The sequence below is a fragment of the Xyrauchen texanus genome, chromosome 3 (assembly GCF_025860055.1).
Source record: "Xyrauchen texanus isolate HMW12.3.18 chromosome 3, RBS_HiC_50CHRs, whole genome shotgun sequence".
Taxonomy (NCBI): Eukaryota; Metazoa; Chordata; class Actinopteri; order Cypriniformes; family Catostomidae; genus Xyrauchen; species Xyrauchen texanus.
The window spans coordinates 53351657-53373050 of NC_068278.1; the positions used below are offsets into that span (position 1 = coordinate 53351657).

Sequence of the window (21394 nt, forward strand, 5' to 3'; positions counted from 1 at the left end):
ACAGTTGAAGTCAGAAGTTTACATACACCTTAGCCAAATACATTTAAACTCAGTTTTTCACAATTCCTGACATTTAATTGTAGAAAACATTCCCTGTCTTAAGTCAGTTAAGATCACTACTTTTTACATTTTAAGAATGTGAAATGTCAGAATAATAGTAGAGAATGATTTATTTCAGCTTTTATTTCTTTCATCACATTCCCAGTGGGTTAGAAGTGTACATACACTTTGTTTAGTATTTGGTAGCATTGCCTTTAAATTGTTTAACTTGGTTCAAACATTTTGGGTCTTCTCACAATACATTTCTGGAATTTTGACCCATTCCTTCAGATTGAACTGGTGTAACTGAGACGTGCTAGCGCATTGTCAGCTCTGCCCACAAATGTTATATTGGATTGAGGTCAGGGCTTTGTGATGGCCACTTCAATATCTTGACTTTGTTGTACTTAAGCCATTTTGTCACAACTTTGGAGTTATGCTTGGGATCATTGTCAATTTGGAAGACCCATTTATGACTGAGCTTTAACTTCCTGGCTGATGTCTTGAGATGTTGCTTCAATATATCAACATAATTTTCCTTCCTCATGATGCCATCTATTTTGTGAAGTGCACCAGTCCCTCCTGCAGCAAAGCACCCCCACACCATGATGCTGCCATCCCCATGCTTCACAGTTGGGATGGTGTTCTTCGGCTTGCAAGCCTCACCCTTTTTCCTCCAAACATAACAATGGTCATTATGACCAAACAGTTACATTTTTGTTTCATTATACCAGAGAAAATATCTCCAAAATGTAAGATCTTTGACCCCATGTGCACTTGCAAACTGTAGTCTGGCTTTTTTATGGCAATTTTGGAGCAGTGGCTTCTTCCTTGCTGAGCAGCCTTTCAGGTTATTTCAATATAGGACTCATTTACTGTGCATATAGGTACTCATCTACCTGTTTACTCCAGCATCTTCACAAGGTCCTTTGCTTTTTTCCCCTAACTACATTCAACTCTAGGAGACAGAATGTGTCTCCTTCTTACATTTACATTTATGCATTTGACAGACGCTTTTATCCAAAGTGCACTTATTACAGGGACAATCCCCCCAGAGCAACCTGGAGTTAAGTGCCTTGCTCAAGGACACAATGGTGGTGGCCGTGGGGATAGAACCAGTGACTTTCTGATTACCAGTTATGTGCTTTAGCCCACTACGCCACCACCACTATAGCATTCTTGAGCGGTATGATGGCTGATTGGTCCCATGGTGTTTATTCTTGCATACTATTGTTTATACAGATAAACGTGGTACCTTGGAAATTGCTCCCAAGAATGAACCAGACTTGTGGAGGTCCACAGTTTTTTTTTCTGAGGTCTTGGCTGATTTCTTTGGATTTTTCCATGATATCAAGCAAATAGGCACTGAGTTTGAAGGTAGTCCTTAAAATACATGTACACCTCCAGTTCAGCACACCTTCTATAAGAAGCTAATTAGCTAATTTTGAAATAGTCAATTAAATGTGAAACAATCTGTCTGAAAACAATTGTTGGAAACATTTCTCATGCCATGCACAAAGTAGATGCCCTAAACGACTTGCCAACACTATAGTTTGCTAATGTTAAATCTGTGGAGTGGTTAAAAAAAGTCATTTTTATGACTAATTGTATGTAAACTTCTGACTTTAACTTGCACGTTATTATACATTGTATAATTGAGCATTATGTATGCACAAGGTCAGAATAATGCATTCTATGATTCTAACCACAGTTAGTTATCATGTGATGCATGTTAGCATATGAAACATGTTTATGAGCATTGCAAATTGAAGAATGATGATACAATGGTGTCGTTTGATAGTGTTTTAGTTCTTAATGTATGCATATCTATTGTGAAAACCCAAGAAAAGTTTTTTGTGCCTTTGGAGGTGATAGAAAAACACTAGTTTTGTTCCGGCTAAAGAGAGTTCCCGAAAGTTCAGATCCATTGAGAGTCTGTTCAATCTCTCTGTCTTGGATGAAAAGCATGTGATGGTCATGCTTCCACAGAAAATGTCTCATGCTACCTTATTAGTTTATTTCCTAAGAGTAGCAAATTGGCTATATCGAAGGACTAAGGTTTAGTTCTGAGTGGGGTTTGAGGGAAGGTTGTTCCTTCAGCTGAGAGTGTTAAAATCATACTTTTGTTCTGGAAGACAGTTGACACTCAACAGAGCAGCTTTTATGGACTCTTTTCAGGCCTCTTTAGCTCATTTGCGCCCAGTTTTAGTAGACTTTTGGGTGTCAGCAGAGCAGAGTCTTTAATTTATGACATTGAGGAATTTCAGGGGCCTCTCTGTATACATTCTCTTACTCTTCTTCTGTTTCTGAGCTCTTCAGATCTTACACTGAATTCTTCATGCTTTAAAGGCTTATTAATGTTCCATGAAAGGATATTATATTGCATGTAGCGTGCTTTTTATGGAAACAGTGTATTTTCAACGCAAGTTTACGCAATGCAAATTACGCATAATCTGACCAGCATGATATTTATTTCAAGTTCACCTGTTCATTCGCTTCTGTCACATCTAGATGTGTTCATGTTTTGTGTTTATGTTTTAATGTTGAAAATTAGTTCCAAATCAATTTATTTCCTGTTTCCCTGCCATGTCATGTGATTTCCTGTTTTTTTTCAAGTCATGTAATTTATCCTTTTTCCCTCATGTACATGTGTCTTGTTCCTATTGGTTCATAGTCTTGTTATTAGTTCTGCTATGTCATTGGTTTATTGTCATTGTGTTGTTATCTTGCTTATAGTTCTGTCTGTTCTTTGGTTGATGTTTCACATGTCCATGTACTTAACCCTCATGTTTTCCATTGTGTCTTTTTCGGGTATTGTGTTTTAATGTATCGTTGTTGGTTCCATGATCACTTCAAGTTGTCTAGTCAAGTAAAGTCATGTTTATGTTTTGTTTCATGGTCTAACCAAGTCATGTCAAGTTTAGTTTAGTCAAGTTCATGTTTATGTTTTGTTCACGTTTAGAGATTATGATATTAGAGATTAGAATCATGATATCCAGGTTTCTGGATATCATGATTTATAATAAACTGCACTTGGGTTCTACACTTCATCGTCGTCTTGGACTGCATTGTCATTGCCAGCATCATTACAGCATCGCTGTGCAGATGTAGTTTGTTATTTTACATTTATGTTGTGGATATAGGCTACTATAGTGATTATATTCATGTTTAAATAGGATGTGTTTGAATGAGGTATGTATTTACCCCATTTTGAAGCAGTTCATTTTGCCTGTGTTCAACTCACACAGCTCAAGCAGAGAAATCCCCAAATATTAATGGCTTAGATGAATCTATATCTAATATCTTCCTCTATATAAAGATTCTATAGATGTTTCTTCTCCTTTTCATATCTTGCACTGATAATATCTTGCAGTATCATTTTGATCTTGTCATATTTTCATCAATAGTGTGCTTTAATAAAAAAATTTAATTATTGCCATGATGCGCCGTTTTCGTGTCGTCTTCGTTATTATTGACGAAATCATAAAACCCTTTCAACAAATGTTTTCGTCAGTGATTTCTTGACGAGATTAACACTGGGCAAGCACCATTTCATCATATCTATTAGTGATCGCAGAGCCTACTATTCTGTATTGCATGCACATTATATATTCCCCCCTCCCCTCCCTTAAAGAATAGGCTTATAGTGTGTCATTCCGTTGTGGAATACATGCTTGTCTCCTTTCCTGGTATGTGCACTGTCACCTGGATTCACTTGTTGGTATCTGTACATGATTTCTCATATATAATTGCTTTAAGAAGCATTGGTTTCCATATGCCATTTAGTATTTAAGAAGCTGCCTCTAGTTCCATCTTATTTATTTACTTGTTGATTATTTTGTCTTTTAAAAACAATTTCTCTCAGTAACTAGATTTCAGGGACTTCCACTGTGACTGCGCTTTTTCTGGCTTGCATCATGTTCACACACACACACACACACACACACACACACACACACACACACACACACACACACACACACACACACCTTGAAGAACATCTGCTGTCAGTATTTGTCAGATCCACACACTAATGCCTTCTGCGCTTGGACACTTACATATCATTGTCATCGGTGACAGCATTGCCACACACAAACACATCATTTCCAAAAAGTTTTTTCAGCTCAACAAAACAGCACAATCACTGCAGCTGCATTCACTGGTGTCTTAAGTGAACATTAGAAAAAAAAATTTGTTTTCCCAATTTTGGAAATATATAGTTTTTTTTTCTTCTTTACAGAGATATTTTCCCCAAAATATAAAAACGAACCCTCATATTGTTCGAAACTTATATAATTATTATTTGTTTAAAATTCCATGAAAACACAAAAGTACCGGGGCTGTCAAGATCCAAAAAAAGCACCATAACATTAGTCCATATGACTAGTTTGCTACACTGAAACAAATTAGCAAATGCATGTATATGGTAAATTGGTAAATATTCTGCACTTATATAGCGCCTTTTTAACCTTAACAGTATTCAAAACGCTTTACACTGTGACTCATTCACACACCAATGCTGCTATGTAAGTTGCTAGCCTGCCATTGGGAGAAACTTGGGGTTCAGTGTCTTGCCCAAGGACACTTCGGCATGTGGAGTCGTGTGGGCCAGGATTCAAACCACCAAACCTGCGATTAGTGGCTGACCCACTCTACCAACTGAGCCACAGCTACCCCATTTTTATTTAAAACTTAAAAAACAGCTTTTAACCACAAAACAAAACAATAAAGCAAGCAAGAGTGAAAGGAAGAAATAAAGTAAAAAGAAAGAAAGACTAACAAGTGCAGAACAAGCATGAAAGAAAGAATGAAAATGTTTAATCAAAAGTTTGCTGCCAGTCGGTTGTATTCCCCATCAACCTGTTGATCCACCTTTATCTGTCTGTTTGTATATCTCTTTCTCTTTCTCTATCTCGCTCTCTAACTTGTTCATACACCTTACCATCTTGGTTTTCCTTGTGCAATAAAAAAGCCTACCTCTCTCAGACGCACACTGTCAGTATTTGTTATATCCTCACACTAATGCATTCTGCACTTGGAGACTTACATATCATTGTCATCTGTGGTAGAATTGCTACCCCCCCCACCCCACACACACACACAAGCACACATAAATGTTGGTGCGGCTATGTTTATGAGGACTCTCCATAGACATAATGATTTTTATACTGTACGAATTATATATTCTGTTATATAACACAACCCCTAAACCTAACCCTCACAAAAAACGTTCTGCATTTTTACATACATACATAAAACAACAACAAAAAAACATTGTTTAGTATGTTTTTAAGCGATTTCAATTATGGGGACATTAGAAATGTCCTCGTAAACCACATTTATAGCATATTACCCTTGTAATTTCCAGTTTGTAACCAAAAAAGACCCCCCAAACACACACAATGGCCAAAACTACAGAAAAAGTATTCAGAGTATTGTTTTACCATAGCTGCACACTTTATTAACTACTGGTGGTGATCAATAGATTTATTTTTGTAAAAAAAGAAAAGGGGGTATCATTACACATAGTGCTGGGGATGCAGCATCATGCCAAAACAATAGGATTTGTTAACCAATGCAATCAGAGAAATGCGCTTTTTGCAGTCATGATTAATTGATTCATTCCGTAAATAAAAGTGTTTGATAATTGGGGGTTACTGAGAAAAAATAGGTAATATTAAGCTGATGTAAATTATACATTTAATAAATAATATAGCAGCTTTTTTTAGGCTACTGACATATGCCTGGATTCTTCATTGCATTTGAGTGTACATCATCCATCCATCCATCCATCGTCAACCGCTTATCCTGTGTGAGTGTACATCATTTTAAACATATTTTTCTAAAGTACTGTTCATTTATTAAGGTTAAAACGTTTTAATGAGGAAAAACACTGAGTGCCTCTTTAGATTTGCTTTTAGTTTACTAACAACTTTATATATCTCTACCTTTTTAAGTTCAAAGCTTAGTAAACATCCTCGTCTTCAGAAGGAAATTTAGCTTAAACAGACTAAAATCAGATCCAATTTGTTCATTCACATTACTGTTGCAAGTAGCCTCTGTGAGTGTTCCATGACCATTGAAAATATCCAATCAGGGATCCACACATTTTTTCTTTTGATGTTTTTAAACTGATATTGCATGGTCTTTCAAATGTTACAAATTGTGTTGGTGTCATTAGGGCTCCAATTACAATTTAGTATGACGAACAAACAAGGAAATTTCTCTGTTTTTAATAGTCCATGTCTGTCTAGATGCACACCATTTTTTGAAGACGCACACCATTCTACCATTCTAAAGACTCCACAAAGTTCTGGATATTTCACCCAAAAATGAAAATTATTTTATTGACTCTCAATGTCCTGTTATTTCCACTCTGTTTTATTTTCTTTCTTCTGTTAAAGGAATAGTTCACCCAAAAATGAAAATCCTTGCATCATTTACTCACCCTCATGCCATCCCAGATGTGTATGACTTTCTTTCTTCTGCAGAACACAAATGAAGATTTTTAGAAGAATATTTTAGCTCTGTAGGTCCATACAATGCAAGTGAATGGTGACCAGATCTTTGAAGCTCCAAGAATAACATAAAGGTAGAATAAAAGTAATCCATTAGACTCCAATGGTTTAATATATTTCTTCTGAAGTGATGCAATCGCTTTGGTAAGAAACAGGTACATTTTTTACGGTAAATCTCCACTTTTATTTTCCCTTTCGAAATGTGAAAGTGGAGATTTATGCATGATCCATGACTGTGAGTAAATGATGAGTGAATTGATATAGGGTGAAATCAAGTAGTTTATTCAATAGCTCTAGATTTAAGAGCTGTGGCAGATGGGAAGATTATCAGTGAATGATGACTTAAATTACATTTTAGTTTGTATCTCATGCAAAGATATCATACAAGATGTTTTCAGAAGATCTGGAATGTAGTGCATGAATGGTATGGATAACTTTTATGGTGCTTTTTTAGAACATCTTTTATGTTGAATGGAAGAAATAAAACAATACAGGAAGTACATGAGGGTGAGTAAATGATGACAACAATTTCATTTCTGGCTGTTCTGTATATTTTTGTTACTTTTCCTATAAATTGTTGATCCATATTTCTCTTCCTGTCATTCGCAAATTCACCTACATAGAGACATCTCTTCTGCACATTAAGAAATCCTCTTGCACAAACACCCACACAAACAAGCAAACACACACATGCACAGAGAAGATGAATGGGTCTAATTGGATTTGAATGGAATAATGTGTTTTTTTGTTGTTGTTGTTGAATTGCTGACAGAGGCCTCACAGTGAGGTGCTGATAACCTAAGCTCTGTTTATTCATAGTGTGCAGTCAGAAATCTCAGCTGGAGAAAAGCTTGTGTCTAAATAAGATGTTTCGCACAGATGCTCCAAGCAACATTATTTATTAGCAGTGTGAGATTATTGTGTGTTTTCCTGCTTAAGCTACAGTATGTGTGATAGAATTACTCAAATTGCTGTATGCAAGATCTTAAAGACCAGATACTGTACAACACTGTGAACATTGTTGTGTTGTTTACTTGTGGGTTCATTTGTTTATTCTTCTGAAACTCTTTGTAGAGCAAAAAAGAAGAACAAGCCGTTGAACCTGAAGATCCACAGCAGTGTGGCGGGCAGCTGCGAAAACCTGCCGACCCAGCGTTCACCTCTCCATTCCGATCACTCTCTCCGCTCCTTCTTCTTCCCCAATTTTGTCCCTTCGACACCACCCGTGCACTCGGACACCCCTTCAGCAAGTGAGTAACACACTCATTCACCTCATTTATTGCCCTCATGTCAGCCATGTCTGTATGGGAAAAATGTATACTATCTTTATTCTTTTTATATTATTTGAATTAGTCAACCTTTGCCTAGATCATCAACTTTTAATGACAAGGACTCCCAAAATATTATAATTCTCTTGCAAGGGAAACCCCCTTAATAAAATATAAAGGCAGCTTTGTACTGCATCATAAAATTAATGTATGATATTATGAATATTTGTCATCATAAACTCAGCAAAAAAAGAAACGTCCTCTCACTTTCAACTGCTTTTATTTTCAGCAAATGTAACATATGTAAATATTTCTATGAACATAAAAAAGATTCAACAGCTAAGACATAAACTGAACAAGTTTCACAGACATGTGATTAACAGAAATGGAATAATGTGTCCCTGAACAAAAGGGGGGTCAAAAGTAACAGCCAGTATCTGGTGTGGCCACCAGCTGCATTAAGTACTTCAGTGCATCTCCTCCTCATGAACTGCACCAGATTTGCCAGTTCTTGCTGTGAGATGTTACCCCACTCTTCCAACAAGGCACTTGCAAGTTCCCGGACATTTCTGGGGGAATGGCCCTAGCTAGATATTCGGATGTACCTATCCTGTGCAGGTGTTGTTACACGTAGTCTGCCGCTGCGAGAACGATCAACTGTCCTTCCTATCTACCTGTAGAGCTGTCTTAGGCATCTCACAGTACGGACATTGTAACTTATTGCCCTGGCCACATCTGCAGTCCTCATGCGTCCATGCAGCATGCCTAATGCACATTCACGCAGATGAGCAGGGACCCTGGGCATCTTTGTTTTGGTGTTTTTTAGAGTCACTTGATAGTTCTTTTTAGTGTTCTAAGTTTTATAACTGTGACCTTAATTGCCTATAGTCTGTAAGCTGTTTAGTGTCTTAACGACCGTTCCACAGGTGCATGATCATTAATTGTTTATGGTTCATTGAGGAAGTATGGAAAACATTGTTTAAACCCTTTATGATAAAGATCTATAAAGTTATTTGGATTTTTACAAAATTACCTTTAAGATACAGTGTCCTGAAAAAGGGATGTTTCTTTTTTTGCTGAGTTTACTAAAGCAGGGGTACTCAAATTGAAAAAGCCCAGTTCTCTTTAGCCTTGAGGACTGCACTCTTTTTTGTTTTATTAAAACAATATTTTAATTCCTTTTTTTTATTTAATGAGGCAATTATATGTATTTTAATACACCATGGAAACATGATATTAATAAGAACACATAAAAGCCATTTCTGGAATATACACTCACTGAGAACTTTATTAGGAACTTTATGATCCTAATAAAGTGCCCAATGAGGTCTTCTGCTGTTGTAGCCCATCTGCCTCAAGTTTCGATGTGTTGTGCATTCTGAGATGCTGTTCTGCTCACTACAATTGTACAGAGTGGTTACCTGAGTTATCATAGCCTTTCTGTCAGCTCAAACCAGTCTGGCCATTCTCTGTTGAACTCTCGCATCAACATGGCGTTTCCATTCACAGAACTGCTGCTCACTGGATGCTTTTTGTTTTTGGCACCATTCTGCGTAAATTCAACAGTTCAACAGTTCAGCAGTTACAGAAATACTCTAACTAGCCCATATGGCAACAACAATCATGCCCTGGTCCAAATCACTGAGATCATATTTTTTCCTCATTCTGATGGTTGATGTGAACATTAACTGAAGCTCCTGACCCGTATCTGCATGATTTAATGCATTGCAGTCCTGCCACACAAATGGTTGATTAGATAATCGCATGAATAAGTAGGTGTTCCTAATAAAGTGCTAAAAAGTAAAAGTATTGTTCATTGTTAGTTCATAATAATTAATGTAGTTACTTAATGTTAATGAATACCGGTACAACATTATTGTAAAGTGTTACCAAACACATTGGGCTGGTAGCATGAAGAGTAGGCTACTTGACAGTCCTTTCTTGTTGGACATTTTTCATGTTTTTTCATTAAAACAGAATAATTTACAGAATTTCAAAAACATTGGTGGATAATTCAAAATGCCTCTTTTTGACAGTAAGAAATCTAATAAATTATATCTGGTCGATTGCGTTTCTCTTCTTTTGAAACATTCCCAAAGTACTCGATGTTATAATTAGAAGTAATACAAGGTGAGAAATTATGTTTTAAAACACATCCATGAATACAGAACTGGAGCATCTTGTGAAAGGAGCCACACTGATATTAAAACGGAAGGAATTTCAGTTGAGACGCACATTCTCCACAGCTTTACCCCACATACTTGTACCTGTTTAAAGACACTGAAACAGCTTTCTAGCTTGGTCAACATCATTTGATAACAGCCAGTGTTGACAGACATCTGATGACGCACATCAGGTAATTACAACTTTCTTTGTGGTCTCTGTTCACAATATGACTTCCCGTCTCATCAACTATTAAAGGTCTGTGTCCCAAACCTCGTGTCCCAGGACACCTGGCTGCATGTGAGCGCATATTGTCCAAACCCAATATCTTCTACCGCGGGGCCTCTTAGCATGGGCTATTAGAGGAATAATGGGGCGAAGGCAGGCAGTGTGGATGTGAGAAGACTGAAAATGACACAACAATGACGTTAACACTGTTTTAAAATGACATTATTCCTCAGATGGACAAAAAAGTTCCAAGCTTTGGTCTGTATGTGACAATCTGGTGTGTACATTGTACATGAGTGCTTTTTCTGTAACATTTGTGTGAATGTTTTGTGATCATTTACTCACCCTCTTGTTGTTTCATCCCTTGTATTGTTTTCTTTCCTCTGTGAAACACAAAAAGAGATGTTAAGCAGTATGTCCAAGCTGCTCTTTTTCATATAACAAATGTGGTTGGGTATTTATTCTACCAAGCTCCAAAAAGGACAAAGAAGCACCTTCAAAGTAATCCATATGTTTGGTGTGCTATTTTTCCAAGCCATAGAATAGCTTTGTGCGGGAAACAGAGTAAAACTTAAGCCGTTATTCACTGATAATCTTGCCCTCTCATTCACCAATGTGTTCAATTCGAAAATTGTGCGTCAAGCCAAACAGCTCTGACCAATTCTAAAATACTGATTTTAAATTTGCTGACAAAGTAGAACTATCAGTTTTCATTATTCACAATTTTGCTATCACACGCATTGAACAATCATATTTAGAGCAGGTAAAAAGATCAAAAATGTCACACAGCCATGTGTAATATATCTTTCGAAAGGTCTTGATTAGTACAATGTAACGAGATTTGTTTCACTCAGAGATCAAAGTACACTGAGTATTAGTGTGTGGAATGCACATGTAAAATAAACAGAGAAAACAGAATTATCATTACATTTTGGTTTATACCTTCACAATATATTAACATGATATAAAAAATGGCATATCACAACTTGGAACAGATGGCTCCGAATCAAACAAGCCCACACTTGATGTAATACGATATGTAGATCCTGAAATATTGCTCAAAGAGTGTCATCATGACAGGTATGGTGGCTATCACTTATTGCGTCTATATGGCGAATTCACTGAAACATGATCCTTAAAAGTCCCCAATCTCCACCTTGATTCCAAATACTATCTTTTGATTGCTTTGCAGTATACATTTTTTTTTTTTTTCATGTTGGAGAACAAGACCAAAGTTAATTTGATGACCTTCCATACTTTCTGTCTAAAAGGTATCATGTCAAACATGAATAATAACTGAAAAGTATATTTTAGCACTCATGTTTTGTGTGTTTTGTAAGCAGTGTTGTATCATGAGCCTCTGAGTTTGATCCAAATATATTTTCGGTAACACTTTCTATGAAGCCCATATTTAGAATGCATCGTAAAGGCATATATGAATGCAATATACTGCGTTCATAATGTCTGATATTACACCTTACAATAAGTTATAACTTCTCATAAATAATTATGTTATTATTGAGCTTTTTTGTCCATTTTGGAGCTTGGTGGTATTAAACACAATCCACTTTTGGAAAACTTTATATATTTTTACCTAAATTCAGCTAAATTCCTCCAGAGCTTGGGTTTTGAAACCAGATGAAAGATTGAATTTCCGATAAGCCAGTTGCAGAGGTCTAATCTCATTGGGTTGTGGCAGTCTCTGTAATGGCATTACTTGGGATCTGGACCTCCCGCTGGGGCTCCAGGCCGGACACTGTGGCAGTAAACAGACCTCACGAGTGTCGTCAGCCCTGGTAATGCGTCTGCTGTTTTTCTGCATGCAGTGACAGTTTTTTTCTACACAAAAAACAACAGTGTGCCCGAGGCCCATGCTGCATGGTTTTTAAAGTTTGTTTGACATGGACACAGTAAACAAATAGTTTACGCAATAATAAAAAATGCTTACATAGAGTATAACTCTGGACAACACAAATAACCCTGCAAAGCCTGACATATGAAAGAATTGTATTTTTAATTTTTTTAGTTCCTTTAGACAAACTATAAAAATAAATTGTAAGAAACAGAAACATTTGTACATGTTTTTATGTATCATGTTTGATAAATTAATCTCTAAAGGTCATTATCATCCTTAGGCCCAGCAATTCATTTTTTATAGGACATTTATTATTTAACTTTTTCTTACCCCATACACGCTACAGTGGTAAATCTTGGAGTATTATCAGAGGACCCCATGGGCTTTTCAGAGATACCAAATATTTAGTAGATATGGATTGAAATGTATCACAGTTCAATTCAACACATCATATACAATATGAATAAAATATTTTTTTTTCAATAAACAATTTTATCATAAGTATTTTATGCACCAAACACTATATTTACATTTTAAAAAGGGAAATTGTAAAAAAAAATTTAGCTGGTGGTAAGATGACATCATAATAGCTTGTAATGTAATATAATGAGATCTTTACAATGACAGAGCAGGCTGCATATTTGAAAATAAACATAAATATTAGTTCACACTTTAAATATATTTGAGCATGAATGGAATGTAATAGTGATTAAGAGATAAAACTCAAAATCCTGTTGAATCATATTTGATACATAGATTTCAACTGGCTTTTTCAATAAAATAATATACAAAATGTTATACAAGCACAAGTTGCTTATATTCAGCAAATACTCGTTTTAAAATATCAGTAGCAATACAATCTTTACTGTCACTTTTGCTTTATTTAAATCAGCGAAGGTTTCACATAGAAAAAAACAAGTGCATGTACTACAAAAGCAAACATTTTTGGAAAATGTTTAAAAATATTTTTCCATCAAGAAATGCTGGAAACGTCCACCAGGTGGCAGCAGACAAAAAAAGGATTTTTTGCAAAAATTATGTTAATGTGCACTGGATATAGAAAATAGCATATATAATTTGATACAGGCGGTGTTATAGGGCTAAAAGTTGAGTACAGGGTAGAAAAACAAACAAACTAGATAAAAATGTTATTGCTTTTTATTTTATTCATTTTATAGATTATAACTAGCGGTGTGCCAATGTATCGGCCAATCATCGTTATCGGCCGATAAAAACAATTATCTGTGCTACCGGATATTGCCCAGTTGTTAAAAAAACAGAGAGACAGAGATTAAAATTTCAATAAAAAAAAAAAAGTTTTGCAATTAACCATGATTTGAAAGAAGGTATTGGTATTGTATTAGTACATAATAAATTAATTTATTGTTATTAGTGTATTTTATTTATTGCTCAGAGGTTGCTCTTTCATTGTTTAGAAGATTAATGGAGTTCTAAGTTACTGTATGATTAATTTATCAAGTATCAACCAATAAAAACCATAAAAGAGACATAAAAGTACATACTTATTGTTTTAAGACTATACAGTAGATCTATACTTTTAATGTAGAAACATTTCTATATCTTGGAAAAACTTGATGAGAAATGTTTAAGTTCATATTTAGATCTCTGACTTTTGATGTCTTGACAGACTTTAATATTATGGCAAATATGAGCACAGCTTGAGTCATTGTTAAGATCTTTTATGAAACTTAAGAGAAGACACATGTGATTACTGTTGTTTTTTTTTTTACCCAGGAGACAAATCTGAGAAGCAGGAGGCCTGAGCAAAATTCTCCATTTGCTCTTTAGAAGAAACAGACATTTAAAATATTGTTAATTTGTCAATATTTCAAATGTGATTTTACTTTCCTAAGGGAAGGCACACCAATAGAATAAATGCAAAATAAGTTATTATATATAAAACATGCTGGACTGTGCAGCTATTCAAATGAACAAAGATCTATAACTTTCTAGAAAGTTTTTAGATTGCTTTTAATGTCATCCTTGTTTCTACTTTTACAAACCTGAATTATGAAGAACAGCTGAGCATGCAAGCTGACTTCTAGCTAGTGAACACATTTAAACTATATAATACAAAAGCCAGCGCTTAACTGTAATTTTGAAATGACTATGACAATTTATCCCCATGATGTAAAGATACAATGTGGCACTTTTTTAGTGTAATTTCTCCAGCTGTCAATCAAATCCACAGCATTATTAAAGAGCAGGTCTACAGAAGGTGTTTAAAGTACTTAGTGTCACTCAGTTATTTTCCTCCTTTTGAATAAGGCTCTGTATGCTGTTATTTGAAATCTTATCAAATCTTGAAGACTGCAAATCTACAAATGGGTCTTTGTAGTGTTCTACAAAGCACTAAGAAGTGGATCCCTACAATATAGAAGTCATTATTTTGCGAATCATTTTGTTTTGTCTCGCTGCTTCAAAGATGCCTGCGATATTTATATCACAAACATAGGCACGTGATTGGTCGATCATGACAATTGGCCAACTGTTGCTTCATCTGGTATGAACAGAGTTGATAATTTGTCTGAATTAGGTCTAAACATGAAGCAGTTAATGGGATATTGTTTCCTCAAAAATACAAGTTCTATCATAATTTACTCATGTTGTTCAAAACTCAAATTACTTTCTTTCTTCAGTGGAACAAAAAAAGGAAATGTTAGGCAGTTTGTTAGCATCAGTCATCAGTCACCATTCACTTACACTGCATCTTTTATCCATACAATGAAAGTATATGGTGAATGAGGCTGTTATTCTGCCCTACTTTTCCTTTTATATTTCACAGAGGAAAAAAAAGACTTAAGGATCCATCATTATTTTCATTAACCATCCCTTTAATAGTGTGATTAAATTAACATGATGTATTTTAATGACTGGTTCAAAAAAGACAAAAAGGAAGCAGCATATGAATGTTGCTATAAATTAGACACATGCTTCCGGTGAGTTTGTTATTTTTAGTTACATTTGTAGAATAGTTTGTTATTGAGATGCACCAATTAAATACAAATTTACCAATAGCGAAACAGGTTGTGTTCACAAGCATGTAGGTCTGTTTCTCTGCCTGTGGAAAAAACACACCTGCAGTGAAACTGTGAGTTTTTGAGGTGACGACTTGAATGAATTTTCTCTTTTAACTTACAGTAGTTCTAAAAGAAAGACTGCTCTCTCTTTCATTGTTTATTTCAATCATTCCACCATTCTGGGGTGACATGATTTGTCTATTATAAACAAACCAAAAAGTACTAAAAGTATTTGGGTTGGAATGTTTTCTTTTTGTATCATCGTATTTCTATTGTATTATTTGAATAACTTTGAAGTACCATGTAAATACAATTTTACATGCATATGGAAATCATTCAGTACCTTGGTACTTATCAAAGTACCACGGTATTAACATCTTTTACCCTCACTGTACCTTGGTATCGCCATATTAGTTTTCTGTGTGCTGTTTTGAAAGTCTGCAAGTTGTTATATTTTGCAATAATCAATTGTTTAATTAGCATGTCTCCTTTAAAACTTAAAGTGGTTACCATAGGAACAGGTTAGCAAGGGCTTTGTCTAAAAATATCACTGCAGTCACTCATACATAGAACTGGATTGCTCATGACGTCATGTCAGTGAAGCCACTGCGCCGCCATATTGCTATGCCCAAACATTCCAATGTCCCTATTGACTTAATAGGAAATCAACTAATTTCAATGAGTAAACATTACTCATTCAGTCACCGATTTTATATCTGAAATCTGCATGAAATCTGAAAAAATGCAAACGTCCTACACACGTAATTATGAATTTATTTAAAGTCAGGAATTGTTCCTGTTTCTTGAAAGCCAGAGCATGTTATGTATAGATATCAAACAGTATCCACCTCTAACAAACTTCATCAGTGAACAGACCAGCTGAATGTAAACAAGTTCACTGAAACTGAGCATTAATTAACACGAAGCATTAATGTAAATGCTGTCGGTTTGGTCTAAACTGAACGTATGTTGTTGGACATATCAAATGTTGGACTTGAAGTGTAGTCTACATGTAACCGAATTGAATACTGTCTAGTAGGCTATGTCATATAAAGGCTATTAATCAAACAACAATAACAAGGAAACGAGAAAACCACTCTCTGCTTTTGGCTGAATAACTTGAGTAGCTTTAAAGAATTAATGTAATGTAATAAGTTTAATAATACTATTTGTAATAATATTGTTCGTTTTTTTTTAATACCAACCCCTGATGTAGAGCTTGTGTTAATTTGTATAATAAATTACCAGGAAAGTAAAGAAGATCCAATTATGTATTATTATAGGTGTGGGTGAGAAGCAGATCAACATTTAAGTACATTTTGCTTGAAATTTTTCTCCCTGCCCAGTAGATGGCGATATGTATGAAGAATGTGAATCACCAAAAACAAAAGAAGAAGAAAGTGAAAGTTAAAGTGGAGATTGACTGAGTAGGTTCACACTTTCAGCGACTTTGTCGCTAATTGTCTGTTTTTCTTGTCTCTATTGAGCATTCCTACTGCTGTCACTCTAACATTATTGGTTTGCTGCACAACTAGCCATAGCTTCAGAAAATCAGAAGATTGCCTGTAAAAATTGGGATTATGCTCCATTCCTTCTATGAGTCTGTAATGGCAGCAGTGCTCTTTTATGCTGTTGTGTGTTGGGGTGCGGCATTAGGGCTGGTGACTTGAACAGACTGAACAAACTGATAAGGAAAGCCAGCTCCGTTTTGGGGATCATTCTTGACACCCTAAAGGTAGTGATGTTTAGAAGAATGATGGCTAAGCTCTCAGCCATTATGTACAACACCTCTCACCCATTACACAGCATTGTTGTTGAAGAGCACATTTAGTAGGAGATTGATTTCACCTCGAAGTAAGAAAAAATGCTATTTTAGGTTTTTTCTGTAGCAATTAGTATGTACAATAGTACACTGAACTGAAGCATGCACAGTATACACGTTAAGCACTGTTTTAATTGTGGATATACTGTATAAATTGTTATGAATTTGTCTATATTTTTTACTTTTTTAATATATTGGGTTGTATGCATTGATTAGCACTATTATGAGCAGCAAGGTTGTTGATATATATGGAATGACATTGTGTGTGTGTGTGGGCATGTACAGGTTTTGCTATACTTGTGAGTGTCACATTTTTGAAAATACCCTCACAAGTATAGTAGAGAACCCGTTTTTTGAGGACATTTTAGCTGGTCCTCACTTGTAAAAAAAGGCTCATAAATTGCCTAAATTATGTTTATCTTTAAATCTAATGAAGTGCACGGGTTTCTATGAGGGTTAGGTTTAGGGGTAGGGGACAGAATATATCTTTAGCCTGCTCTAAAATCAATGGAAGTCAATGAGATGTCCTCATAAGTATAGCAAAACAAACATGAGTGCATGTGTGTGTGTATATTTATTTCTCTGTTGCTGTAATGCCTCAAATTCTCTCTGGGGGTAATTGAAGTAGTATCATATCGTATTGTATAATATTGATAATTTAATGGGTGAGTGCTTTTATATAAACTACAGCTGTGCTCAATTCATTCTACTCATCCTACTCATCATGAACAAGATGAAAAATATATTAATGTATGCATTAAACTCACTAGCAATGTTGACAATTTCTGGTACATTATCCAATTTGAAAAGAAATCAGTTTACTTGCCGCTAAAAACGAGCATTCTCATTTGCATTATATCAACACAAAGATCGATCATTCAATGTATCAATCAAACTCACTCAGAATGCTGACAATTTCTGACACGGTTTTCCACACATATCGGTTTTATTATATCCATGTTAGTTGTTAATGGAACATGATATAGAAAAGTGAAATCGATGACAACAACAATATCACTCTGTATTTGCATCAAGTTGAACTTTTCTTAACTTTGGCTCATCTCTTGATATGCACACATCCTATTGCCAACAGTTGCTGTCGCTCGTGTCGCCGGAAGTTGCCAGGTCTCATTGAAAATGAATGATCTCCTGTCGCTTGCACCAACAAAATTGCTTACAGTGTGAACGGGGCTTCAGCCGGTGTCATGATAAATTGAGTCCGCCCAGTAAATTGAGTCCCCATGGGGGTAACCGTTTGAAATGCCTGAGCAAAAACCATTTCATGACCATTGTTATCATAATAGCATGTCATTGAAGTCTAGGCTAACTGAAAAGCACAAAAACGACACATCTTTAATTTCACAATCTATAATATACTGTTATGTGTAATTTATGGTTTAAAAGTCATTAAATGTCATATTTACAGAGATATATCGACATGCATCATCAAACGATTTTTAAGGATTTCTACTCAGTGAATATAGTACTCATTAATAGGTCCCTCTGCCAATGGAATTGCTGTGACTTCAGAGGGAGACCCGCTTTTCAGGGGGGGATGCTCAATTTCTCAGACGGGGGTGGGCACGCTAAAGAGGAGGCTAAAGGGAACAGCCTCAAGTGTCAGTCACTAATGTGCGTCTTGAGGCTGTGGGGGGTGGGTTAGACACTGCACAGCTACCTACCTGCTGGCTACCCTTACACAAGCACATTGACAGCGATCGCCAGTGATTCATAAATTATAACAACACTATCTAAGACCAATAAAAACACCATGACGTTGAATGCTGACTGGATGAGCGCTTATCCAATCAAAAAATATTATTTTGTCTGCATCAAAGACATTTGATTACTGGCCATACTTGAAGCAAGCAGACTATAACAATATGATTACTTAATGTCTTGTGTTTTTCAATGTTGTGTACATCCACAGCGGGGCAAAATAAATTAAATGCATTAACTCACCAAATTAGAATGGAATTCCTTTTCCTCAGATATTATTTAGCAAAGATGGGCCGCTTCTATTAAATTGAATGGGAGAAATTGGAACGCTCAACCAATGAGCTCTGAGCACCCAACGGTCAACTGATGAAGACAGGAAGTCCCACCTTACAGTTAAAAGAGCTAATCTCCTTTTAGATATAGATATTACCTGTCAATCAACTTTAGAACGCGCATGCGCATTAGCTATACAAACTGGGAAAATTGCGTTTTTAGCATAATATGAGGTAATGAAACACATTTTAGGATTCCAGTATTGTTAGATTTCATTGCTGATTTGAAATATGTTCTTTGATTTTAATCTTGTCAAACTGTTTTTGAGATTTTGGTCTTTAGCCATTCAAGTAGATAGGAGCTGCACTGGCATGACTGGAAATAGCCACCTGAGAGCATTCCAAAGATGGCCGACAGTGGACTGACTTGCTTTCTTCAACCACAGTTGTAGCCTGTCGCATTGTTGCTAAATCTCTCTCCTCATAACAACATCCATCCATCGTTGTTTATACTGTGAGTGATCGCCTCCAAAACTTCCTCAGGAGTAAAATACTTCTTTGGACGTTTGGAATCCATGTTGAAACTTGAGTGTGAGTAAACAACTTTGAAGATACAAATAAATGATTTACCTAAGATGCAGTGAAATGCATTGTCGTGAATATTACAGATCCAACTATGATGAGGGCACACACAGTCCTTGGCCATAGTAGCACATGTGCGTCATGAGTTACGCCAGATGTTTTATGCAGGTGGAAATCCATATCCACAACATTCTCAGCGAGTACACTGTATTTCGCTTGGTGGGCGGAATTTCCGTTTGGATAGTGGAAGAGCGATTGGTTGGCGTTTTGTGTGCAGCCGGTCACTGCTTGCTTGCGTGTCATGTAGTTAGATTCTTGCTTTTTAAATGTTGTAAGATGTCTTTAAAATTTCCCAGACAATGTGGGCAGCTAATGGTTATCCTAATAATCAAGCGAAACTAATGATTTATCTAAAACAGCAATGTTATGATCAGAAACTACTCGCGAAGCAAAGGGCCCTAGTCCCATTGGCTGCCTACAGAAGGAGTGACTTAAGAACATCTGTTTAAAAAAGCATGGACTAGTTTGTTTACGTGCTCTTTTCACTTTACTGGCAAGAAGTCAACAGCGGGCATTACTTATATTATCCACCTTTACGGTCCGGCTACGATAGACGTCCAGAAACGGATCGCAATGAATTACATAAACAACAGCATTATTGTTCTAACAGGTGTGTGTACATGTGCTGAAATTTCTTTCGAAATTTTGAGAGTTTGTTCATTTCTATTCAGCGTTGGCCTTTGTGAATGCTTCACGTGTTTTGAAATGGCAATATTACGGAGTACAAAAAGGAATGGTGTTTTTCCTGAACTGGCTTTGAGTAGTGACGATGTTTTCAACTGTTCTCATGCTGTGATGCTAAATGGATAAATTCTACAGTAGAAGACCATAATTATTAGATGAGATATGTACAGTAGTGAGACGTTTTATCACATTTGAAATTAATTGTATTATGATTTGACTCTCCTGCATTTTTCCTGCCTGCAATTCACTTTCTTTTGAGTGTCTTTGCAGAATGTGCATGTCTTCCCTTTAGGGGAAAAGGTGATTTGGAAAACAGTGTGGACATAAATTCAGTATCAATTAAATGTATTTGTAGAGTGCTTTTAATAATACATACTCTTTTATAGTTGCTTTATGGAGAACATTCATCTTTGTGTATAATGTTTATAATATATGTCCAAATAAATATGTTTATTTGTATTGTAGTTCTTTTTGTATGGTACAGTCGTTCGTTCCTACACAGGAACAATAAATTCAATCTATCAACAGGATCAGTTGTTCAGTCAGCACTAAAATATTTAATGCAGGTTATAGCATTTAGATTAAGAGATTATGTAAAATAACAATCATAGAGCTAGATTGAGCTTACTACCTATTCATCTCCCGCAAAATAATTTTATTTTATCTGAAAAAGGGCAGCATGACATTCTTCTGCAATGCATGAGCATCCTGCTGTCTGGACATCTCCTGTATATAATCTCGGTACAACAAACTCTTCAGGTTCTGAAGAGACTCAATATATGCTTAAAAAAATAAACATAATTATCTACAGTTCTCAAAACATGTCCAACTTTACAGCTGTGAAGGTGCTAATAGGCTACATAGCTTTACAGGTTAGTTTTCTCAGGTTCTTACATTGATGGAATTTAGTTATTCAACAAAATGAAATCCATAGTCATAAACAGATACCAGAACAATATCGCCTTGCTATAATTCTGTGATCATTTGTCCTCAAGTTTCTGTCATCATTCTGTCATGCCCACATCGGCCGCAAAGCATCATGGGACTCGGGCAGAATATACACAACCCACACATCGCTGGAATTGTCTTCTTGTGGGCTATTCATTATGCTCATCAAAAAATTACACAAAGGACATTTGTTGG

General features: G+C 35.8%; 1 protein-coding gene across 1 annotated transcript in view; it reads left to right on the forward strand.

Annotated features, from left to right (window-relative positions):
* The window catches only part of ksr2 (kinase suppressor of ras 2), a 125506-nt gene that overhangs the window by 48127 nt on the left and 55985 nt on the right, over positions 1–21394 (forward strand). Inside the window, exon 6 of the mRNA XM_052104876.1 lies at positions 7632–7807. Coding sequence (XP_051960836.1) covers positions 7632–7807 — 176 coding nt within the window. The remainder of the gene's footprint in view (positions 1–7631; positions 7808–21394) is intronic.